The sequence below is a fragment of the Lepidothrix coronata genome, unplaced genomic scaffold (assembly GCF_001604755.1).
Source record: "Lepidothrix coronata isolate B3197 unplaced genomic scaffold, Lepidothrix_coronata-1.0 Scaffold140, whole genome shotgun sequence".
Taxonomy (NCBI): domain Eukaryota; kingdom Metazoa; phylum Chordata; class Aves; order Passeriformes; family Pipridae; genus Lepidothrix; species Lepidothrix coronata.
The window spans coordinates 1,021,293-1,047,228 of record NW_016690320.1 but is presented as its reverse complement, the minus strand read 5'-3'; the positions used below and the strand labels follow the sequence as shown (position 1 = coordinate 1,047,228).

General features: G+C 41.0%; 1 protein-coding gene and 1 long non-coding RNA gene across 6 annotated transcripts in view; one reads left to right on the top strand and one right to left on the bottom strand.

Annotated features, from left to right (window-relative positions):
- Positions 1-25,936, top strand: part of LOC108503520 — a 123,889-nt gene that overhangs the window by 59,008 nt on the left and 38,945 nt on the right. The window lies entirely within an intron of this gene.
- Positions 12,988-25,936, bottom strand: part of ALDH1A2 (aldehyde dehydrogenase 1 family member A2) — a 79,198-nt gene continuing 66,249 nt past the window's right edge. For 4 of the 5 annotated variants that reach the window (XM_017827529.1, XM_017827530.1, XM_017827531.1 and 1 more), the window contains 6 exons: positions 23,032-23,134; positions 20,562-20,746; positions 19,685-19,849; positions 19,117-19,274; positions 17,950-18,024; positions 12,988-15,196 (listed from right to left, as the gene is read on the bottom strand). In XM_017827529.1, coding sequence (XP_017683018.1) covers positions 15,124-15,196; positions 17,950-18,024; positions 19,117-19,274; positions 19,685-19,849; positions 20,562-20,746; positions 23,032-23,134 — 759 coding nt within the window. In that variant the 3' untranslated portion in view covers positions 12,988-15,123. The remainder of the gene's footprint in view (positions 15,197-17,949; positions 18,025-19,116; positions 19,275-19,684; positions 19,850-20,561; positions 20,747-23,031; positions 23,135-25,936) is intronic. The other variant, XM_017827528.1, reaches the window with a different exon arrangement.

Sequence of the window (25,936 nt, the reverse complement as noted above, 5' to 3'; positions counted from 1 at the left end):
GTTTATTCAAAAACGATGCAAATGTCCATGAAACTGCTTTATGCCTTTATGAGATTTTTAAGTTGTAATATGCACTAAGTTTCACAGCAGTATTTGTGATATTATATACTAGTTGTTGTAGTCATGACATTATTAGCTGCAATCTGTTAAACCAAGCACTAGCAAACTGCAATCACAATTCAGTTGGGTGAAATTAACCTTACCATATATAAAAACGATCCTTAAAAATGAATGTAGCGTCATATTTCACAGTTACCATGACCAACTCTCTCTACTCCTCCAAACCAGGAGGCAGAAATAGAATCCAAACTAAGTAAGGCAAGATAAAACCCAACCAGCCCCTGTTCTCAAAGTAGCAACACAAAACACCTAAAAATACCGCTCCATATGAGCATATTTTCTCAGTTGGGAAAAAATTGTCTTCCTCTCTCCTCATAATGCATGCAGAGGTCTCCGCACTTCTCGCTTCCTGCACAGCTTTCCACCGGCTGCTATAAACTGAGGGAGGCAGTTTTGGCTGCTTTACCTCCAGAAAGCAATGTATTTCATTGAAGTCTTTCCCACAGGGGCACTGTTCAGCTGCCTGGGCGAGAGCTGCTGTGCAGCAGGTGCCTTGGGCAGGGCTATACCAGGGATTTCCACTGCCATGGTGAGGGTGCAAGGATGGGTAGTGGTTTGGGGTATGGCTGATGAGGAAGGTGTGACTGGTGTACCCCCGTGGCCCTGGTGCCAAAGGGCGGTGCCAGGCAGTGCCCCACTGTTGTGGCCAGGGACATCTCCCAGCCAGCTTGGCTTCTCAGTGCTTCTCTTCATGCACTGTCTGCATCCAGACCTGTCCCATATGAACCCTCTTGTCACCTGTCCTGTGTCTTTCCTGTGCTGGAGTGTGATCCCCACCTGGGCCATTGCCATGGTGTGTGGGGTCTGACGCAGTGCTGTGGGAGCAGGAGGTGTGGGTGGGTGAGGAACACAGCCAGGGGTCAGCCCACCCTTTGCAGTCTGGCCCAACTGAAATGCCCCTTTGCAGCTCCCTGAGGCCTGTTAGTTGACCTGGAGCTCGGACAGCATTGGGACGTGGCTCTGCTGTGACAGAGGAGGGGCTCTGCCAGGCTGGGTGCAGGTGACTGAGCTTTGGCTGTCTGGGACCCTGACACCTGGGAGAGGTGTGTGGGTTGGCTGCGGCCACAGAGAGGGGATTTAAATTGGAATCTACCTTTAGATCGTTTTGTCTTCCAAAATAAGCATGTGGGCAGGCTACAACCAGAGTGGTTTTTATAGAGAACAATAGCATGTGTTTGATACCACATTAAAGAGTATTAGAACAGGGGTGTGTGTATAGAGGAACTGGAGAGCAGGACAGGAGGGTCCTGTGTTTGCTTCCACTGGGGAATTCTTGATTTTGAAGTGCCATGGCTGCAGCAACTTTGTTTGCTGGAGCCCAGGGGACTCCTGGTCCCTGCAACAGCATCCTGGGGCGAGCTGAGCAGGTGCCTGACACCTGAGTGCTCCCAGCGGCTCCAGGGGGCCGACAGAGACAGCAGAGCTGATCTGTTCCAGCACAGGCAAAAAAACCCTGCAGAACATGTATTCTCTGGCTGCACATATTATCTGAAAGCAAGATAAATCACCTTATACCTGGGTCTGCTTTAGCTTTTAGAAGAAGGTACAGAGTGGTTAAATGCCTTAATAGCAACTATGTGCAACCTGACAACTGATATTTTTATGATGATACAAAGCTGTCAGACCTATTAAAAAAATCCAATAATCTAATCCCCTTAGTAAGTTATATTAAAATCATGTAAGTACATAATGCAAACATTGTAGTTGTTTTCCCTGTTTATAGCAATCTTACAGCTGTTGCTTTGCTGGGATTAATTTGTCTCCAAGGGGTTTCAACACTATCCTCCCCAGTGCATTATGAGAGCCTGTAATGTCATGTAATCGGGGCTATATTATTTTTGTCGAAATCTCTGGGAGTGATGTAAGAGGAAAAAGGAAACTAGCTAACTCCCAACCATTTGACCAAAGGTTAAATTAGTCTTGGCCTTCTCCCAGCCGGACCTGAAGCTTTTCAGTCAAACATTTGTTCTGCCCTGCTCAGAAAAATGTGATGTCTTTTCATTTATTTTCTCTCTCCCATGTTTGTTTTGTTTTGTTTTGTTTTTCTTTACCAATGTCACATGTTATCTTTAGTGTTATGTCCTTATTTGTTGTGGAACACATCACTGGGACAACAGATGTTACCTACTGGAAGGTCAAACCTTTGGCTCATAATTCCTTTAGATGCTATGGAATGCTATGGGCATGAAGACTAAATTTTAAGTAGGTCATATTATGCTGTGCAAGAAAGTTTGTTTTTATTTATTGTGTAGAGTAGATACACAATTTTGGTCCAATCCAGTGCAAGTTGCCCCAAGTATGGCCTTTTATAACACTCCAGAAGCTGTTTATCTGCTTGAAAGATGCTAGAAAATGTCTCAGCAGGAATGTTTGGTAGGTGGTATGAAAGTCTCCCTGCAGACTATTCCAGCCCATGTGCAGTCTGAGAACCTTCCAGCAGTACAGAATAACTGGCATCTGTTTTGTGTGTGTTCTCAGGTCTATTTCCATGGACAATGTTGTATTCCGTTTTTTTTCTTGCATTTATATGGACACATTTAGGCAAAAGATGATAAGGTTTTTGAGATTCTTTAGATTGTTAGGTAAGGGCATTGATTGAATTGCTGACATTGAAGTGTTTTGTTCTGTGTCACAGGCAATTAATGTCTGAAAAGATAGAAAGAATGTTGGTCTGGCCTTTAAGAAGTTTGGTTGCTTCTTACTTGTCTTTGGTGTGGAGAATGGGATGGGCTGCCACAAGAGGAGATTACTAACCAGAGGCAGCTGAACTGAGACAGTCATGACAAGAAGAAATTACCGGGTGCACTGAACTATGAAACACATTCTGAACGGGAATGAAGCAGGGGAATGAACAGGAAAACAGGTGTACTTGGACGTTAAACCTTGACAAAAGTTCAGAGATGTTCAAGCTGTTTCTTGATTCATCTGACTTGTGTGTCTTCTTTTATATGCTTTTCTGTTCATATCTAGGTATGTATTTGAAAAACTGCTAAAAGTTGAAATCCCAGTAGGGGCCGGTTCAGAGATACATATTTTGACTACTTAAAGAAGAGAATCATAACTAAAAAATGTTATTTATGTTCATCAGAATAACAAATGTAGATATTAGGTGACGTAACAATGATGATCATATAAAGAAACCTGCTTAATAGCTAAAGAATTATTACAGTACTAATCCCATAAAATCCTTTGTTACAGTAATTAATATATTTTATTGTTCTCTATTTCCACAATGCTTTAAACAACAAATACTATGAAGTTACCATCTATTTATATGGTGCTGTTTTTCTTTAGTTAAAATATTTTCTGAACGATGGATTTGCATGGAAATCACTAGCAACTCCTAGAGATACAGTGAGAATATAATTGAGGCTTGTGCATTTGTAATTTATACCTGACTTGGATGTTTCCATCTAATTTAAGCTTCCAAATAAAGTCACAGGAGTTCAGTACTAGTCATGTAGCCTTTCAGGTTATTTAGGAGAATCTTTCAATCCTTGCAAGTGAAGCTGCAATCAATTAGTGTTCTGTATTGCTGTTTACTAGTTCATGTACTCTGTATATGAGTAAAGATAGTTCAGAGGTTAATTTTCTTTTCCCTTAGCTCTGCTGGGTGGACTGTGCCCACCCCATGGGAAGTAAGGGTTCAAAAGTGACCTTGCAAGTTATTCTCCTTGGGAAGAAACAAGTTGAGAGTCCGGCTGGGGGATGCTCTCCACCCTTGGGAAGAGCACAGCTTGCATTGCATCACTTGTTTGCACTGGCTCAAGAATATTATTGTAGTTGTGAAAGCAGCAGAATTGTCTGTAGTGACTGGTACCTTCTAGGAGGTTACTGCACTGTAAAAAGAAAATACCAGGAGCTTAGAACAAGGAGCTAATGTGACTCTATGCTGTTTCTTCAGTATTAGACAGCAAAAAAGAGTACTGAGACTAGTAATAAAAAAGCGGAGAAAAGTAACATACAGGGCTGCATAAATAACACTGTGTAAGTGCTTGGGTGCATAAGGAACCAAAATAATTAAGTGGCGAGGTTAGGAAAAAGCATATCACCATTAATTATCTGATCAGTTTACAAAATCATTAGCATTTAGGATGGTGATTAGCAAGAACTCAAAATGAACTTCTATGAGTTTTTGCTTGGATGTTTTTTCTCTATACACATTTTTCTAAAATTATAGATTTCTTTTACTTAAAAGCATGAGCCTTTTAAAGATTTTTTCGTTTTTACATTCTCAAGACATTGTTGTGCCTGTGTTACAGTGCAGTTCTTTATTGGCACCTTGGTTTTTTCAGTCCTCAGGATTTAACAACAGGGTTAGTAAGAGGCTCTGATCAGGATTCCCTGAAGGTGACCCAACACATTTCATACATACTTATGTAACTTTGCCATCAGTCATCGATAGCTTTGAGCTTAAAACAGGCAGCGTTGAATATAATTTGAATTAATCAGGGTAAGATTAAAATAAGATTCCTCAACTAGGAACCAGTGTGCTCTAAGCTGATATGTGGAGGTGCTGACACCTGCTCTGTGGGTCTGATCTCCCACTGCTGCCTTAAGGGAACCAGTCAACAGGGTCAGCTGAGTCTAGAGCCCAGAGCTCTCCCCTGAGTGCCACTGCTTGTGCTGGCTGGACCTCAGTTACAAATCTCATGTAGGGATCCATCTCTAGACTCAACTTTTCAAAGGTTTTTAGTCAGGCAGCAATAAATTGGTGTTAAGCACAGCCAGCCACTAACTGATACCTATTTGTTTCCTTGAGGAAATGTCTCACAGATTCCTAAATGGCTGTATATGCCAGGTATTTAGAGGTGCTGAGCACTGCCAGTTCCCAATGAACTCAGCAAGCTCAGCTCCTGTTGTGGGGAGCAATGGTAGGAATGGGGAGAGAAAGGGAATGCAAGGGATTGCACTGTAGGCATCAAAAAACCCCCTACAACCTGAACATGTGTGTGTGTGTGTAAAAATAAACAAATAAATAACTCCCAGGCATATCCAAGGTGGACCTTGCCACTTGGCTGTGGAGAAGCAGAAAACAACACACCAAAACTGCAGTACACTGATACCAGTGCTGAGAAGCTCATTTGACTATGGTCAAGCCCTGGTGAAAGCTGATGGTATTTTTTATTAGCTGAGAGATCCTGCACTGAGTCTAGACACATACAAGTGAGTAGCTGATGTGGCTGTGTGTAACAAGGAAAGTCAGAACTCCCCGTCTGAGGCCTTGAAAGGTCATTCATTCCAAAGAATTTCAAGGGCTTTCCCCAGCTCAGTTTGTCAGAAGTGTAAAGTATTTAAATTCTACTACTGCAGATCTTTGGACAAACAGGATTCCTCTGCAAGGCTCTCATCCTATCTTTGTATGTGTTTGCATGTATTAATTGTTCCTTTACAATAGTATAAGTAATAAGTAACAAGTTTTAGTAAGCACTGTTCTAGGAACCAGGAGAGCTGAGCTTAGTCCTAGCCTTTGCAGTAGGTTTTCCTCTGTAATCTTGGGATGAGTTGCTCCATTTGTTATTCTCAATAATCTCCTTGTCTGCAAAATAGTAGTAATAATTATTTTCTTTATTCCTAGATTTTCATTTTGCTTTTAAAACCTTCAAGGCCTAGAACAAGCCTATGATGTTTGTAGAGGACAGTGAGGTCATGGTTTTGATCAACTGCATACAAATAATCAGGTTATTTAATTAACACTTTTTCCTTTTTTTGTGCCATGAAGGAAGATTGACAAAGATGTTGCAAAAGAAAGCAAATATTGTTGTCCCTGCTGGCCATTGCAGCTGAAATAACTTGATTTTATTAGAACAGTTTCAAAATGGATGCTTACATTGTAACTGGAACTCTCACAGTTCTTGTAACTTCGGTTTGTAGACCATACAGAGCCTGTTTGTGCTGTAAATATATTCCATAGGAAGTGCTCATATCTCCAGTATTATGAAGAGAGGACAAGTTTCTTCCCAGGTTTGAACTTCTTCAAAATCCCTGACATTAATAAGCAGCTGAAGCAAATGGGTTTGGATTTTATGCAGATTCTGGAAATTCTGAATATTGTGTGAGGTTTATGTAACTAGACTTCTCTTACACAGCAGAACCTTTCAATTTAAATTTCTAAAATAATGCAACTTAAAGGACAGTTGTAGAAGAGGAGCTGTTCAGGAGACGTGATCGAGTGCCTGACTGGGAGTGAGGTGTGAGGCTGTATGAGGTGTGCTAAGGGCTGTGGGGAAAAGAGGAAGTGAAAACCCATTTAAGCCTCCCACTCCCCATTCCCTTCTGTAAATTTTGTCCCGGTTTATCAATTTTTCTCTCTACTCAGCAGCATCTGCAGTTGCTCAGATACTAATTTGCCTGTAGTTGCAATGGGAGATGGTTTGTGGCTCAAGCTAAAGTAATCAAACATGTCCTCCAGAGCCTTAATAACATTCAAAGCAGGGAAACACTTGACTATGAATAAAAAGCTAGCAAGTTTATTTTTTATTTTAAAGGTTAATAAACATGTTTGAACAATGAGTTCTGAACAGACAATATCTTTGCTGCTGCTTAATTGCCCAATAAAAGTAGATTACAAAATCATTTGCTGTAAAGGTTGATAATGATAATTGGGAAAAAGGTGTGTTGAACTGGTTAAGATGGTTAAGACTGGCAGGTGCAGATGAGACTGATGACTTACTGAACACTGGCTGCTGTACTGAGTCCAGTAAATTCAGTTATGCTTGCTGCCTTGCTTCTGCTGTCTGAATCACCCAGGAACACAGTCTAATGAGGAGCTACTGCCTGGCCTGCCCAGTGTTTGATTGCAAAGCTGGAAAATGCCAGCAGAGACTACATGAACAGTAGAGTTAAACATTTGGTGCTTTGCCTCAGCCCAAACCTTTAGAGAGGCACCACTTCCTCCAAGAGGAATAGGAGTTAGGAAGGTAGAAAGAAGTCCATTAGGAAGATTAATAAGAAAGAAATGTTGTTTCTTCTGGAACTTTGTATAGAACAAAGACAAACTGGGAGATCAGTTTTGATTTCCTTTGTCAGGCAGAATCTGCTGGTGACTCAACCAAAAGCTCTGTGCAATGTGGTTCTTACTGCTGAACACAACTTCCACAACTAATGCATGAAATTTACTTTTGCTTTTCTTGAGCTTTGTATGCAAAACAGCTGAGAACAGCATTTCCAGTGGTTTGGTTTGGTGACTGTATTATTACCCCAAAGAGACAAATAGTAATACTGAGGAAAGCAAGCTTTTTTCCCCACTTAATTTTTCAAAATTCTGGAAGCATCATGAAATCTCTTGGCCAGCCCATAATCCTAAAGCTTTCAAAAACTTTCAGCAAAGTGCCCCCACCCAGACAGATTTTGCAGTCTGTAGTATGAATTTTTCCTGAAAAAGAATGGGGCCCCATTCTTTTCATGTTTGAAACTGCACGCTAGAAGGTTAGCTGGTAATTAGTCTTCCCAGAGAGGACATTGTAAAAACAAATCATTGAGTCATTTGTTGCTGTTCTACCTAAGAACACAGTTAGTTAAAAGAGCCTGTTTGCCAAAACCCTGAGAAAGAGCTCGGGATGTTCTACGTGTTTTTAAAATAGAAATCAACCAGCAACCCTGTCTTGTAGCAGAGCTTTGCAGCAGCCCTGCTATAATACACATGCAGTTCACTACAGGGAAGAAAACAGACTTGGTATTTTTGTAAGAAAGAGCTGCAAGGTGATTTTGGACACTGAGAAACAGTATCTGCAGTGATTTTGTCATTTTGTGCTTTTACTGTCTATAGAATGGAATCTGAAATTAACTTAAGACTTTCAGAGACTTGACTATGAATGTGCTACAGATGCAGGAGATGAGAGCATCTTTCTGTGTCTTTCTGAAAGGCTTTGGGCAGCTGGAGTCTACTGTCATTTTCCCACCAGAGTGATCTGAAATGGTTCACAAATGGAAATCTAATGGGAATTGTGGATCAGATGTTTGGCATTCCCTAAGGAAATTCCTGTGAAAGTCTGTTGTACCAGGGCATTTTCCCCCACGTGTTTGCCCTTGGGAGAAAGGGGAAAACTGCTGGAGAGGCTGGGCTGCAGCAAGACAGAACAGTAATTGCTCTGAGTTTTGCTGCAGTTTCAGTGGTGGGAGTGGGTGGTTCTGTATATATTGATGTGATCAGAGACCTGGCCAATTTAGCAGTGCCCAGGAGCTCTGTAGCAAAGGCTTCCTGTGGCTTAAGGTGTGCAGTGTGCCCTGTGGAGAAACACGAGACAGCTTCTCAGAAAAGAGTCATGTTCCTGTTTAGTTTCATGCCAGGATAGAAGGGGCATAGTGCTCTCAGCAGCCTCCTCCTTGCATGGGACATGGCAGCCCCTGTGCCAGGGCAATCCTGGTGCAAGGCAGCATCGTGGTGCAGGAGCTTTCCTGTACTGCTCAGGAGATCCAGGCTACTCAGGAACCACAGACCATGTGAATGCCCATTTCTTTGGCAACAATGTGTTTTTTTCCTCAATTTCACAACCAGGTTGTATTTAAAATAGAGTATATACATGATGCTGGAAGAATAAGACTGAAGAGCATTTGGTGACTTTTCCAGACTTCTTGAAATACTTGATTTGAGCAGAGTCTGACTGCTTAGTCCCCATAGCTGTACAACCTGGAGATAGGACATCTCACCAGCCATCTCTGAGAGCCACACTCACGGTGAATGAACAAGCTGGGAGTTCTGACTCGTGGTAGGACCATTAGATTCAAGGGGAATGCTTCAGCCATCATCCTTAATCTGCAGTTCTTGGTGGGAGCGAGGAGTGACTTTCCATTCAGCATCTTTCCCAGAAACTTGAGTGTTTGTGATGTTCAAAATCAAAAACTAAAGGGAGGCCTCTCTTGCCAGGCACTGACTGAGCTTTGAGATTGGATGTCAAGTGAGAGAGGTTTTGGACCAATAGAAAGCAGGAAACAGCAGAAACTTCTCAAGAGATCCTGCTCTATGTCCCATTCTGTGGTACTGAGAAAAGCAGTGGGCCATGAGCTGGGGCCCTTTTGCCAGGGGAAGCAGTACAAACACAATTTCTTTTTGTTTGGCAGCAGGAGCAAGCAGCACACAAACATCTTGCTAATCATGCTGCTGTAGGAAATGGGAACTCAGCCAGGTGTACATGGAGCAAGGAAAAACCCCAAAATGAAGTGAGCTAATATTATCACCAACCTCATCGTGAGGAACCATAAGGGAGAAGGAGAGGGGCTAAACAAGGTCATGAAAAATGATCAAATTCTGTGTGAATGCATACATACAAGTGTATGAGTACTTTGACAAAAGCTAGTGGTGGATTGTTGAGAGGCCAATGCAGCTAAGTTCCTGCTTTGTTACATAGATAAATTGCCAAAGGAAACATTATCCAAACAGTTCTACTTCAAAGGCAAAATGACAAGCTTTGGGGAACTTGCGGTACTTTCAATCTGGCCAATAACCAAGTGTAAAGTGTAAAATATACATGTTTAGGAAGTAGGACACATGCCGTTCAAGACAGGCCTTTCCCATGCTCTCAGACCAGTGCAGCTCCATTTGATGTGCAAATGCATGATGTGTGATCTGTCCTGGCAGTGTGCTGCCTGCCAGCAGCACAAACATTTCACAAGCACCCTTTTGGGTTACTCCAGCCTGCTGTGTGCACGGCCTCCTTGGCAGCCTCTGCAGCTGGAGCTTTTCTTACAGTCTGTTGCTGTTGTGCTTGCACAATCCACGTTTATTTAGCAGGTCCCATCAAGAGACTTCAGGCAGATAAAGACATCTTGAAAGCATCCTGTAGTTGCAGGAATTGATGCTAGATACTAGGATTAAATGACAATACAAAGAATGGTTACAGTAATGCACTGGGGAATATATCAGCAGTGCAGACTTTGTTGATCCTTAAGGCAAATTGTCCCAGCAGATGTCCCAGCCTCCCTGGGCATTGGAGACTTCAGGGTATTACAGCTGATAGCAAAGGCCCTCCATAATTTGTGTTTATAAATTTCACCTGAAATCAGGTGGAAAAATATTCCCTGCAGTGCTTTCCAGCACTGCAGGTACAACCAAAAATCTATGTGCTCTGCAAATACAGCCTCTGGTATTTGATGAAACTTACCCTATAAGCCCATGAAAAGTAACAGTGCAAATGCTCACCATGGAGGAGCCGTGGATTGTAGGTGCAGTCCCTCTTTTCTGTATGGTTTGAGTGAATTTGAATTTGTGATATCAAAAAAATAATTGCGGTCTTTATGGTGTAACTGAGCTCTAGAGTACCTGTGCTGGGAGTCTGAGGCTGGTTTTTAGTGGGGGTTCAGGATGCAAACTCAGCTGTCAGAACTATTTCAAAATCAACCATTCTTATGCACCAGGGGCATGCAGATGTGCTTTTTCTCCCTCTCTAACAATTAGCTAAGGGGATTGGAGACATTATGCAACAGCTCTGGTGACTTACCCTGGTTGTAGCAAGAGGCAAGTCAGCCTTGTGTCTCTACTCACTGTCTTTGGGACACGTTCTCATTCCTGCATGTGTTTGCAGCCTCTAGGCCTAAGTCTTAGATAACCAGATGCTGAGCACTACCCAGTGTAGCAGCTGTGGCCACAGGCAGCTTAACCTGCTCTGCACCACTGAAATGACTGAACTTGCACTGCAGCCAGCTGTAATCATCTGTTACTTGTGTTAACCTTGAATTCCAGCGTGTCAGTTCCAGTCCTCTGAGAAAAATTAGGAAAGTGCTTATTGAAACCAGCATCCCAGCACTCCACATTGTGCTGTGTGGAAGAGGAAAGTGGGACTTCAAGCCTTAGTAGTAGCATATCCTAGCCACACTTTAATCACGTGGAATTATACCACTACTCTCATCCTCTAACTCTTACTAATCTGTCCTTATATGTGGTCCAACTTCATGCTGAAGTCACCCAGTTTGCTTCAGAAGCCCCTGAGCTTTCTGGCAGGGCCATACATACCTGTGCACCCCAATACCTGTGCACTTTCAGTTGACACAGAAGTACAGTGAAGATACAGAAAGAATTAATCAACTAGGCATTTAATGAGGGCAAAGAAGAAAGATGTGTTTTATGCAGCTGTAGTCTAATGTGCTGAGAGAAGTCTGTCTGAATGAGTTGGGAATGCTGATGGCATCTAATAGCCACAGAGGCTTTTCCTGCTTCCTGATAGATACAGCACTGTGAATATCAGTCATTGTGGTATGAAGTTGTTATGAGAAAAATAACTTCCTGTGTTGATGGACTTAGCATGCAGTAAATGGAGACGTATGGATGCAAATGTAAGGTGGTGAATGTAGGTCCCCAGAGCTCTAGGTGTGACCATGCAGAGTCATAGCTAAACAGCACAGTATATTGCTTGTCTTTGTCTTCCTCCCTAGCTCAACTGCTGCCCTGAATTCAGTGGTATTATGGTTCTCTTTTTTCCAGGACAGAACTGAGAAATAAGAGGGCACTGTGTCACACAGTTTTACTGCATATGCATGGCAAGTTTTTCATCCTTGCCTTCATGGGGAGAAAGAGCATTCTCTGTAACAGGGCACCAGTAAATGTGTGAATGCTATCCAAGTACTATCAATATACATTGCTTTGTCTGAAGGCTGCAGAACTGAAATTGTTTTTGCCTTACTTCACATCCTTTTATCAGAAGAAATGCAGTATTTCTGAACTCTCCCTTTACTACACCTGCACACACTTTTATTGATACATTCCCTTTCACTGGCTGGAGCTCCACAGAATACTTGTTTACTATGGACTAAACTTTGTTCCCTTCATTAGATGAGAACACTCCTTGTTTTCAGTGGGTCCAATGACAACCTTCCTCCATTCAATTTGCTTTCAGTAAAGCACTCCATTGCTTGTACCTATGTGATCACTTGGAATGGTGAGACAGGTTGCAAGCAGGTCAGTGAGATGGGGAATATGGAAAGGGCTAATTGTCCGCTCACCATCCCATGACAGAGCTGTCCGTGCCACTAGTTAAATAGAAATGATACTCTGCTTAATATATACCTGATATCCCAGGCTTTCAAGAACAGTACTCCTTCTTGAGAATGCAATTTACATTCTATTATTAAGTTCTATTCTCTTTTACCCCATCTATTCTAGTCAAGTTACTTTATTGTCCTTGCCTGTAGACTGCTGGTTAAACCAGCAGTATTACTCTGTGACACTGAGGTCTGACCAGTGCTTGCCACACAATGAAGTGCCTTGGCCATATTAACTTAGTAGTTACTTAACCTAAATAGGCACCATTTCAAAAGAGGAATGCAGTTCCTGGCAATGAAAGTAACCCTGGAATAAAGGGATTGCTTGAGGGAGGGTTGGATAGTACCTGGCCATGTGAATTTTATTGGCGGTCAGATAACATTCAGTCAATCCTTTTCCCATTTTAGCATTTTGAAATTAAAGACAGTGGAATATCACTCCATAAAAGATCTGAGTGTTAATTTAATCATCTCTGTGACTCATCTACTAGAGGAAGAAAAGGCATCACGATTTTTTTAGACATTGTCCAAAAATCAAGCTGTGATATAGCAGTTTGTAAGGATGCCCCACTGTTTTTGAAGATTTCAGACCTGCCCCAATAGCTCAACTTTAAGACCACAAGGGTGAGGATGAACTCTGACTAGGACCTAGATCTGCAATTCACAAGTGTTTTTCATACAGCTGCAATAATATTCCAGAAAATGTAATTGGCCTTTTACTTCATTCACTTTTGCAAATGAAAATAAAGCTACTGTGAGAGCAGATCTTTTGCTAAGAAAATATTTTTTTAAATATTTTTATAGCTCTGTCAACAATAAAGGAGTCTCACAGTCTAAAGTCTTTCTCTAAACCTTTTTAATGGAAAAAACTTCATAGAAAATATCCTTTTACTTCTTTAATAACATATAACTATATACATGATTAAAAACTGTAACAAAAAGCTGCAGGGACTGGAAAAATGTTTTGTTGGATCCATGCAGATGGTACATCTAAAAAAGGATTTCACAAATCCATGTACATCAAATGAAGCTGCAGTGACAGGGTTGAAAAAAATGGCAACTCTATATTATTTACCTGAATGTATTGGGAATAAAGCACAGACATACAAAATACACAAAAAGAATACAAAAGAGTACATGGTGTAAATGCTGTTAGCACAGGAAGTTTCTTTTTTAAGTAAATAGGAGAAAAGAAGTAAAATCTCCTTTTTCACATTTTATATTGCAGTTTAAAAGATAACTAATCTCTTACTTGCTGTATTTTGTTTTTCTTCACTCTGACAAACACTACAGTAGAAGTATACGGCATTTGAATTTAACAACTCAGGAATACTTGTATTTATCTCCATGTCTGTGAATGTACTGTCAGTTCTGAATAAGAACATGTATAAGTATTGCTTTAAAAACACATATACAGTTTGACATGAGTTATGAAATATTGAGGGCCACCACATTACAAAGTGCTGGACACTCTTGTCCTAATCCAGCAGTATGTTGAAGGACACCTACAACTCCAAATCTAAGAGGAATTCCTCAGAGAGTAAAGGAAGCTAAGAACGTGCAGAAATTATTTGCTGATCAGGTCTGGAGTTTTCAACAGTTCATGGCATAGGCTCTGCAGCCAGGAAAACCTATACCTGAGGCCATAATTCTGTCCTTCCACCCCGGATAATGTAGCTACACGGGGTAGATGATTTACTGTACTTTTAAAATAGATTTCCTTAATTCTAAATTAAAACATAAAATGAAACCTGTTTAAAAAAAAGTCTGGGGAATCGATGAGCTCTGCAGCTGGAAAGAAGAAAGATATAGTGTTTAGTGTGTCAGTTACAAGTTGGAAGAGATTCTGTGGGCAGCAGGTAACGATGTGACAGGCTTTAAACACCTCACTTCTAGAAGAACTTGCTCATATTTTTTATTCTGGGCCAAAAAACCCCAAACATAATTGAAAAGTCAGTACCAGCCAGTAACACTACTTGAGGTTCACAAGCACGGTGAGCATGGCAAGCCATCTTTTTGTAAAAAAATAAAGTCAGGCTTAATTCTTGACAGGTGGGCTTTGGCTGGGTTCTTCTTGCTGTAACCTAATGATTCCCAGTGTAATCACAGGCAGTTTAATAGCAGACAAATAAATGAAGCCTGCCTATGCATATACTTGTTTAAAAAAAGAGAAAAGGTGAAAGCAACAACAGTAACAACAACAACAATAACAAAACTAGACACGCAGTGAAAGCTGAAATATTCTGTGAAGCCTTGGGATCTGTTCCTGTTCTCGTTAACACCCTCCCACCCTGTCTGGCCTTGCTCTTTTGGCAGGCAGGTAAAACTGTTCAAGTTCCTGTAAGTGAAGGAGGACTTTTTGCTTCTAGCACAACATAAAGTAATTATGAAAATAAGCTTTGAAATCCAAATCACCATGAGCCATGAAAGCCAGACCTCACTGATAAGTATTTGGCTTTCATTATCTGTATAGTGGATTGATTCCCTCCCCAGTGTGACTGTGCTAATTGGAAAGTTGCCAGTCTGCCAGGTTTGGGGTCATCACCGTTCAGAGCCTCTAATTTTTTAAGAACATCAGTGTTTGTGTTGTTCACTGTTAGTGTTTTGGGTAAAATCTGGCTTCTAGAGCCCTGGTCAAAACAATGTCAGTACGAGGCAGGTCTGTTTGAGAAGGCAGCCTGAAAGCAGTGAGACTTATTTTGTTTATTTAAAGAAGAGATAAATGTGTGTGTGCATGCATTTGCATTTAACAGTTTTATAGCTAGAATCGTTATTAAATGATGCCCAATAGCAATTTTATCTCTTGTAATGATTTCTTTTATAAAGATGTAATGATTCTCAGGAGAGTTTTATGAAAACATGCAGAGCTGGTTTGCATTATGTATGCAGTTATGTGCCCAGTATATATGTTGCAACTTAATTTCTTAAATATATATTGTGTAACACTTTTTATTCCTGAGTGCTGGTCTCCATAAGGAATAGAGAAGGTGGCATCATGTGCTCTTCTGCACAACACGGTCCTTCATCATTTTAGGAGTTCTTCTGAGGGATCTTTATTGTCACAGTTTTAACTTCAGAATATTCTCTCAATCCACATTCACCCCTGGAAAACAGATTGCAGCATCAGTTTATACCAGATATCAAGCAAAAACCTGTGAAGTGATTTCTTGATAAAGTTGAGATATAACCTAAAATTCCAGTTCAGTTTAGGTCAAAATAACAATGGATGGCTCCAACATTTGATAAGGAGATACAGAACATTAAACTCAGAAATACTCATTGTTGATGGAACTTTTGGGAGTGAATTGATGTCCTCTGTCTTTTCCAGCCCTTGAAAATGTCCAAACACCAAGACCTACACCACTGGCCAGTGAAATTACTGCTTATATTTGCACTCAAGAAAGAGAAGGTCCACACTGAGTACAATGAAAAATGAACTACTCACAACCCTGCATGTAAGGATGAACTTGATTCGTAACCCACTGATCTTTTTTCCCTGACAAAATATCCAGCAGTAGGAATTCACCATTTGCACATGCTGTGGAAGAGGGTTCAGTTTGCTCAGATTCCCTCTAGATTTCTGCAGAAAACCTCTTTTTGTCCTGGCACAGCACCTTACATAAGATCCTCCATACTGCTAAAAGCCAGCTACTTCCTCAGTCCCAGCCACCTGACACATGGCTCTGAGGGGCACATGCTCTGCCTGGGATAAATTGTGCTTAAGAAATGTGTGTAGCTCTACACAACTGTTGGACACATTTTTGCAAACCAACAGATAACCTGGCCAACGGCATGGCCAGTGATTTTATCTATGTCTGAAGTAGAATGGCACTTCTTTCCCTTGAAGACATGTGGACAGAAACCAGAATTTTGGGGAACTCTAATGTAAAATGGCCACGTGTGTGTATCTGGGATGAGTCACCCAATTTTTTGTTACAGGAGTTAAATTTTACATCGTCCAGGTAGTGACATGAAGCTTTAAAGAAGCATGAATGTAAAAAAAACCATGTCTTTTAGACCCCTTCAAGAATACAAGAATATTTTAAGCAGCCTTAATGCAAACAGAAATCAGCTGCATTGTGGACATGAGTTCTGGTTCTCTACTGGGATGCACTTTTGTGGAAGTGTAAAATGAATATAATAGATTTCAGCTTTCTGTGTTTATTTTTTGCCCATGTGTGATGAAAACCTGTGAATTTAAATGCAGGACCAAAACAAGTCCCAGATAGTACAGGCAGCACAGTGGCACAGTTATGATCTGGCTGTAACACAGTATTAGCTTAGCAATGACATACTTATGTATGAACACTGTTTCTTTTTTTTTCTTTAATTGCCTGACTCAACATTATTTATGCTGTAAAATGTATCCCCTAAAAACAAGGATCTAAGAAACTGTGGCATTTTAATAAAAGGTATGCAGGTATTAATGCAGGGTGGGGGAGGTGAATTAGGAGGTGATATCTGATCAAAGAGGTTCTGAAAGAGTAGAATAGTTACTCAGAAGTAGGTTTTCAGGCATCTTTGTGAGATGGAGATTGTTGCCATTCCAAACATTTGTTGTTTATGAGGAATAATTTCAAAGCTGTAGATGGGAATCGAGTGTGCAGCTACCATAGATTTTTCCATGGGAGCTGGGGCACTGCCTGGTTTCCCCCCTCTCAAGGACTCTACGACACAAATACGTGAATATTTTGCTTGCACAGTGAACCTCCCTGGAGTCAGTGGGGTCGCTCTGGGGTGTCAAGTTACTCATGTGCTCTATCGAGCTTAGTAGTTTTAGAATATTTTCACAATGATAAGAGTTAGATGAGCTGACATATTTATGCCAGTGTGAGATCACCTCATAACTCATGAATGTGGAGAATAGTATGAATGTGTTATTCAAAGTACTCCCTAACGAGGGAAAATACTTCAGACTACATAGAGCTTATTTTATAGATCAAGTTGTATACTTCAACATATTTAAAGTTTTAAAGAGTTTGACCTTACTTTAGTTTTACTGCTGAGTTTGCTATTAGCCATGAGCTATTTTGAAAACTTAGGTGAGACATATCTGGTATACATACATGCCTCCTGCACAGAAATTAATTGAATCCTTTGTATGTAACCAATCTGGGGCTGATGCAATTGCTAAACTTCCTTGTGATTGTAATGAGAATGAAAAACTGGTAAGACTTTAAATTAGGTACATGGGACAGTTTTTGAGCGTGGAACTCCATTTCAAAATATTTGGCACTTCGTTCTAAGTGGAATAAGAAAGGCAGAAAGCTTTGTAATGGAAAGTGATTTTTTGAAAGGGATGTAAACACATTTGTCTCCTTCTCTAGGCCTGATTTCATTTAACATTGTTTATAAATCTGCAAGCTGATAACTTTTTTATAAAATTCAGATGACCTATATTAATAAATATAGTAAAAACTGAAGAAAGGAAAGGAAAAAAAGCAAGAGAGGCAAAATATATGGCAAAACAACTCTGAAACAAGTACACCAAACCAGTTAACAAGCACACAGTAGTACCAAAAAGAGGGTCTTTCTGAAAAAGTAATGGTTAATATGGCTAAAAGAGCATTCAGAAAACACACTTTTCGAGTTCAGAAAAATACTCAGAAATGTGAAGCTCCTTTCAGGACAAGAAGAGAGTTCCAGTAAGTTAGTTTGCAATATTAAAAAAAGCCAGAAAAGTGGTCTCACCATGCAAATCAATTGCATTAAGTACTTGCAATGATTAAAAGTTATCATTATGCCCTGATTCTCAGGTTGGAGTATTTCTGATCTTAATTTGCATGGAAGGATTCACTAATGTTTATTAAGTTGTAGAGTTGAAAACAATTTCGAAAACAGCAGTGTAATACTTACATCTCTCTCCCATTGCCAGACATTTTGAATCCTCCAAAAGGACTTTGGGCATTTAAGGCATTGTAGCAATTTATCCTGTAACAGGAAGAGGCATTTAGTCCAGCTGCACTGCCAGAGACCTTTGGATAACTGAGGGAGAGGCTGAAACTTGTGGAGCTAAGGACACTGTATTCCTCCTAGTAATAACAAACTTGTTTCATGTTGAAAAGAAATGAGGGATTTATGCTGAAAAACCCCATTCTGCTCCTTACTCCTAACGAGAATGGGATTTGACCTGTGAGGACTGGAGAGAGAGGACCCCACAGTTGGACACAGCTTCAGTAATGAACTGTTAATAATAATGGCCAGTCTTTGGAGCGAAGATTTGGGAAAGGTCATTAACCCTTCGAGCCTGCGCAGTGGATTTTTTAGGTGAGACTCAGCGTGCGCCGAACTGAGCCCACCCTTTAATCCTGAGGTTCATCTGCCGGGGCCAAGCACGCTTGGACAGTGGCAGTGAGGGTCTCAGGATGTAGGTTTGTTTAGAGTGACCTTCTCTTAGATGGATGGCTTCACAGGGCTAAAGAGCTCCATCTGCCCGGGGGGCCGGGAATCGAACCCGGGTCGCAGCGGTGAGAGTCCTGCACCCTAACCACTAGACCACCAGAGGCCCCATTGTCTGCTGACAAACCTCAGTGCCAGTTTATAACAAAGAGCTGTTACATTTGAATTTGCCCTTTTTCTCCCTAATTTCTTGCAGGTCTTTCATTTACCCAGGCTTGACATACTAAATTGCAGGCTAGTGAACTCTAGAGGTGGCATTACATATTCCTAAGGACTAAAGAGGATGTGTCGCCTCAGTTCCTTAATGTAGAAAGTACTCAATTCTTTGTGCCTTGGGCAGAAACTTCCCAGGATTCCTCTTCTGTGCACAGGGGATCATTTATACCGTTTGTTTTCAGTAATGCCACTCAGCAATGGCAAGGTGCTTTCCATTTCCAATAGCATTCCCCAGCAGGGAGCAGTCCCAACACCCCCCTGCAGCTGTTCCATGTCTTGGCTAGTGATTCACCACTAGGACTGTCTAGATAAATATTTTTAAAGAAAGGGTGCAAGACTGAGGTGACATAATGATAGTGACTCAAACTCTTTGTCTTCAAGAGCAGGAGTGTGATAGCTTGTGCTTACCAGACTGTCCCAGCCTGCATTGCTGAAGAGACTGTCAGGGCCTTGTTTATGTCGTTTGTAAAGACAGCAGCTACCAGCCCAAAATCAGAATTGTTGGCTCTCTCTATAACTTCATCCATGGTTTTAAATCTCAGTATTTCTTGAACGGGCCCAAAAATCTGCAACAAAGATTAATCATCTGTTGTTAAACTAGCCCACTCAGAGGCATTTCATTCTGCTTTTTTATTTATCTTCTCTCTCCTGTTCCTGCAGCAAGATTTAATAGTGATAATATCTGTCTGTAAAACCACATAAATTTCCCAAAGCAGCTACCTCAGTGGAACTCACCCATTCTACCTTTGGTTCCTCTTTGAGGTCTGAGACCTTACAGCCAATGACAAAAATTGAGCTTCCTTACCCAACTGATGTCAGCTGCTGTGTGCATAAGGAGTTCTGAAAAGATTTTATTAGTTTTTTAAAATATAGTGGTAATTTTCACTCTGAAGCTTTTGTCTCAGGAATTAAACAGAAGCAAAAAAAAAAAAAAAAGTCATGTTTTGGACATTCTAAAATGATCTTGTGCAAATACCTCCTCCTTGGCAATCCTCATGTCATCTGTTACATTGGAAAACACTGTAGGTTCAATGAAGAAGCCCTTTCTTCCTAATCCTTTACCCCCACATTCGAGTTTTGCTCCTTCTGTAATTCCACTTTGAATAAGTTCCAAGATCTTGTTGTATTGTTTTTTATCAATCTGAAAGAGAGAAGAAGTTATTTGAATTGCAGACCAGGTACTTGACAGTCGAGTCAAAATAGGGTTTTTTAGGCAAGTCATGTCCCAGTGAGTAGGCTCATGCTTATATTCACTACTCTTTGAGCTGGAGAGGCAAAGACCTACAGGTAGCTGCTGACTGTAACCTTGGGCTCAGTCTTCTTAAGGATGTGTTCCCTTATGTTTGTGGCTCAACCTGCATTCTTGCTACACAATCTAGTTTATAAGCACAAAAAAAGCAGATCATTGATTTTAGTCCCAAGTTAACTTCCTGAAAATGGTATAAGCCCAGCTAGTTATTAGTGGCAGGAATATTTTCTAAAGACTTATTTCTGATTATGCTCATTATTTGCTTAGAATTCATGGGCCTACAAGCACAGTTATGGTTGTAGACAATTCTTGGAAGTCAGTGCCCACAGAGACTTTTGAGAGTTTCTCAGAGTTTACAGCTGTATCTGAAGATCCAGATGTTGCTCTTGAAACTGGGAGGCAAATACTGATATTTAGGATGAGATTTTTAATTAACAAGAAGCACCTCAGAGCTGCACAGATTATCTAATCCTTTAGAATTTTAATCTTGAAAACATCGTTTCAGCTACCGTGGACTGTGAGTGAGTCCCGGCCTCTGTCTTAGTGGAATTTAAACACTTTCAGGCACCTCCTGGGCTGTAGAGCTGAAGCACAGTTTCTTTACCTGTGGACCTTGTTCTGTAGTTGGGTCGAAAGGGCTCCCCACAACTCTCCTCTTTGCACGTTCTACGCTTCTTCTGACAAACTCTTCATAGATTGATTCTTCCACGTAAATCCGTGAGCCTGCAGTGCAGCATTGACCTTGATTGAAGAACACCCCTTGGTGAGCTTGTTCCACAGCATAGTCCACTAAAAAAACCAAGGCAGCACATGTTGCAGTGAAACACTGTAGCCAAATCTGCTCTTGCACCAGTGGCATGTGTATTATATATTGCCACATTCCCCAAACTTCAGAAGTAGGATTTTGTTAAAAAAAAAACTGAATCAAAACATACTATAATTTTATCAGGTCATAAATGAGGTTGACTCATTTTGTGCCATAATTCCTGTGAAAATACAGAGCTTTTAAACATGTCCAGAAATGATTTTTCCTCATTTTTCCACCCTGGACACAGCTATACTGGAGGTACAACTAACACATTCTCTATCCAAGCAGGAGAGAGGATCCAGCCATATTTAGATATTCAGAGCTACATTCTTCCATTGGGTGTAATAGCTGATGAGACAAGAATAATGAATTCATCCCTAAACAGTGATGCCCTACAGCACTGCACTACCTCTGTTACCAACTGTAGCACTTTGGAACAGTGCTTAAAGTATAATCTTCTGTGGACTAAACAAAGCAACTGTCCTTTACTTTCAGCACATTCTAGACAGCTCCATCTAACAAATATCTTATTCTGCCCTCAGTGTGGTCTTTGGAAAAATTATATGGGGTGTTCCCTGGACCACATTCAGATTTTCCCAGGCAGCTCCATGGAGATTAAAAACACTGCTGGATAGATGAGATTAACTGATGTTTCTTCCTCTATTGTTAACTGTTTTTCACCATGAAGGGGTCTAACCATTCTCCTCTCGGGTTTTTTGTGCACTACACTTTCAACAGCTTTATCATGCTTTCTGCTAACTTTTGGCACACAGTGTTTCTCAAGCAGAACAAACAGTTCATCTAGAATGATGAGCAAATTGCTGCTCTTAAATAATCAGAGCTTTGAAGTCTAAATCTTAGGTCAAGTGCTGGAGGTTGTAATTGTGGGAAGACCAGAGAGCTTTAGAGAACTTTATCCTGTGGAACCAACAGTCTTGAAGAAGACTGTGCTCTGCTTTGTCTGTTATTCCCCTGTGGCCTGCAGCTTCATCACAGGAAAACAACAGCTCTGTGTGGCAGCCAGGAGCAGTTGTTCTTCCCCTAGGGAAGGTCAGAACACAGACCTGCCCCTGGCATGTATCACTCTACTAGAAATGCTCAGGTGATCCAATGTGAGTTAGTGGTTTAGGGCAATTTGAGATGTGGTGGTATCTGTTGGGAGATGGAGAGGAGTAACTGGTGTAGAAGGCTGGAACATCTGCATCTGGCTCCAGTTGACAGGGGCTTTTTTAGCTTACCAGGATGACTGTGGCTGAAATTTTGATCCTTGACTTGGTAAAACATTTCTATGTAGAAAAGCTTCTGGAAGTTGTCAAACTTTCCCTAGTCTTTCAGACATTGATAAGTTTTGAAAACAGGTACAAGATTGTAACCAACTCTTGCAACTGATGCTATTCAGAATGATTCTTCTGTTCACTTCCCCCTTTTAAATTAGAAGACCAAATCCCTGTATGTCTATTTATTGGGGTTACAAAGTTCTCAGAGAAGACATTGAGTACAATGTGCCTGCACACAGCCTGAAACAAGAGCTCTGAGCAAGGTGTGAACCGTCTCATTCATCTTAATGGGGTGTTAACTTCAAAACCTCCTGCTGACAATTTAGATATCAACATTTTTAACTATTTCTTTGCTGATCATTTAAGCAGAAACTTCCAGTTTGTGTTTATATCCTATCCTAAACAGCTGTCCCGTACCTTCTCAGGTGCCAAAAATCTCAGCTGCACAACATCAGATATCTGCCAAAACTTTCAGCTCCCTGCTGACAGTGGCAATGAGGTTATTTCAATACATAATTCTTCAATTGTGAAAATTAAAAAAGGGAATAATCTCCATTTATAACAATTTAACAAAGGAATATTGTGCAGACTGGATTAGCTACTCAAGTGTAAATGAAAGTCCTCCCTTTTTATAAAGACTGTGAAGCAAAAACATCACAGAATTTCCAGATTTAAAGCACCAGATCACCTTGCTGCAGAGGTTAATATGACAAACGTATATGGGACCATGACTGTGAATAACACCCTGTCTGTATGCTTGGTTATAAAGTTTTTTCTGCTTTCTTGATGAATCTGTGGGTCCAAATGTTGTTTTTTTATAAAAAATATCACACCTTAGGCTGCTTCTGTAAGATTGAAAAGTGCAATTTGATATAGCTGCATTAATTCACTTCACTTTGCATGAAGGATGTGCCCTAAAATGGGGGGAGGAGAAAGAAAAAGACGTTACTCAAAACGTTTTTCAGAAAAATATGGAAGTGCTGACTTACAATCAGCATCTGCGAAAATAATGTTTGGGCTTTTCCCACCCAGCTCCAGTGTAACTCTCTTCAAATTACTCCTTCCAGCTGCTTCTTGGATCAGCTTCCCAACCTGAAAGGAAATGGAGACACATTTTACAGGGAACGTAGTCATAGAGTTCACTTTAACAGCCAAGACTGGCTATCACCAGAGCAGAGCTTTAACCAGTCCAGCAGGTTCTTCGATCCAAACACATTCATCAGCTTTCCCTTTTTTCCCCTGGAAATTTCAGAGGGGATAAGGCACAGCACAAGTGTGTGTACCCTTCACCCGTTTGTATCTATGCTAAAATGGCTTGGGGCTTTCTTATAGGGGGCTTTAGGAGGGCTAAATGAAAAATTTGAAATCGGTGCAATTAGAATTTCTTCCATCCAAGCCACTGACAGGTTCACAAGGTTTAATATGTCGAGTTGTGATGAAATCATCATCCTCCCCTGCAGGATTAACAGCACATAACAAAATACCAAGTAGGGCAAGAAGTTACAAAAGCACCATCCCAGATCTGACCTGCAGCTGCACCAGAGATAATCTTAATATGGGTTGAGGAGGTCAAAAGCACCTCCAAAATGTCTTTGTAGATTGTGGGGTCAGCCGGAGCAGAATGCAGCCCCCTGGCTGGAGCAGCCACAACCACAGATCTCACCAATGAACATGAGAGTAGATTAAATGGAGTAGCAATCTGACAGCTACGTGTTTGACGTGTTTCCACATCAGTACAGTCGGACAGGCAGCTGTGCTCCCTGGAAATTCTTCTCTCCCTTGATCAACAAACCCAAAACATGTTAGAGTTTATACTGGTGCAGTGTAACCGTGCCTATTTTGCAGCTAAAGAAGTAATCACAGGTAGATTTAGACTCCTACATGTTAAAACATGGGATTAAAAGTACCTATGGAATATTGAGAAGCCTGAGAACCTTGAGAAGTGCTTTCTTTTAACTGCGACATGTTCTAATGTCACACAGAGAATTAGATGTGAAGTGAGATGGGAGTGAGTCCAGAGGTGGATTTTTTCTCTAGTTTCTCTATCTGTTTTCTATTTCTAAGGTTATGTGAGTGAGATTTCCTGCAGCAAGGGGTTAATGGATGAGAAGCTGAACCTCTCAGAGAATTGAAGGCAGTCTGCTAGAGAAAGTTAAGTCAGCACTGGAGTAATCAGAAGGCAAATGAAACAGAAACCAGGGCCCCCAAAGAAAAAAAAACAAAGCAAAAGCCCCACAGGATAATGAAGGAGTTGTCAACCACTTCATGTACCTTTGTGATTAACTGTTTATCTGGTGATACCACAGTTGAGTGTGACTGAGGTTATTTCTTTCTTTTTTTTTTATTTTAAGAAAAGCTATTTTTCTTTATCCAAGTATTGATGGAATGGAGTGTTGACATTATCATGAAATTCCTTGCATATCCCCTTAATTGGAGCTGATTTTATTGCTATGTTTGACTGACAGCCAGAAGTGAACCTGAAAAAGAAGGACCCTTTCTGCCTTCCACCCCCACCTCATACATCGAGCACGTCATCTGGAAATTCCAGCCTCTCAAACTGTGCTGAAAACTTACACTGCAAAGCAGAGTTCTGTGTTTATAGCCAGTGCCAGCCAATGCCATTCACACCCTCACCGCCTTGAGCCTCCCTCTCTCAAAGAACAACAACCACCCATTTCCCCTCAAAAATTCTCAGGGAAGCCAGAGAGCAAAGTGTGCAGCCCTCATCTCTCTGCCTTCTACTTTAATGTCAAAACAGTTTTGTACATGTAAGTAGAGATTTCTAAAGGATTCTATGCAAATAAGTGATAGGCAAATAGGCAAGTCCAAATACAGTGTATACAGCAAATATTAAAGTCCAAAGGGCTTGGAGACAAAGGTGTTATTTTGGAAAAGTATAGTCCGGAGTATTTTTAATACAGACAAGTTGTTGTCAAGTTTCCAAGTACAAATTTAATAGAAAGCTTGACTCTGTCCTTCCCGTTAGAAATCAGTGTAAGCATTTTTGTTCACTGTGCTCCCGTTGTGCCCTGTGCTCTTACATTTTGAGAAAAGTCTTAGGGAAAGCACCAGCGCTGTGGTTATTTAGTGACAAAGGCGGCCTTTTGTGGCCGACCCTCTCTTTATGGAGAGAGACAGCATGAAAGGGATAAGTGATAGTGTTGCAATCTGCATGGCCTTTCACTACACGCTTCCTGCGGTGTCTCTCAGCTCTATCCCCGAGCTCCCAATAGGCAGAACAGCCTTGCAAGGGAACGCTGGAAAAGAGGACTCCCCCACAGATAATGGAGCTGTGCGATTATTCAGCAGGAATGTTGGCAGAGAAAGCCCTGACTCCCCATCCTTGTTTTGAATAGGCTTCAAGATTGATATCAGGAGTATCCCTGGATAGCTTGTGAAGTACCATAACCTTGTAAGCTGCACGGAGGGTGAGGCAGATGTAATTTGGCTTGTTTCAAAGAAAACAATTTGTTATGCAGAACAACAACAACAACAAAGATTAAAGAAGCATTTTGAGGCACCCCTGTGCAAGAAAAGCTATGTGAAGAATAGTCCTGTAAGGGTCTGTTTCTGGATTGTGAAGGGTATGACGTTAGGCACTGAGAGTGTACCATGATCTAATACATTTATTAGGCTTGTTTATGCCTCCTGTATTTGGAAGTTTATTGTCTCTTTCAAGGAGAAGCTTAAGCAGTCATATTTTAAATACTTGGTGCAGAAATGAAAAAAAATTTGTTGCTTTTCACGTTCTCTTAATTTTCTATTTTCTGCACACGTGGGTTTGCCTGTTACTGTTAAAGCACTAGAAGTCTCATGAGTCAAAAGCAAACCTCCAAGGTTCGTGGTACTTCCTCTACAGCTCTGTCATTCAGAATGTCTCAGTTCTCCTCTGAA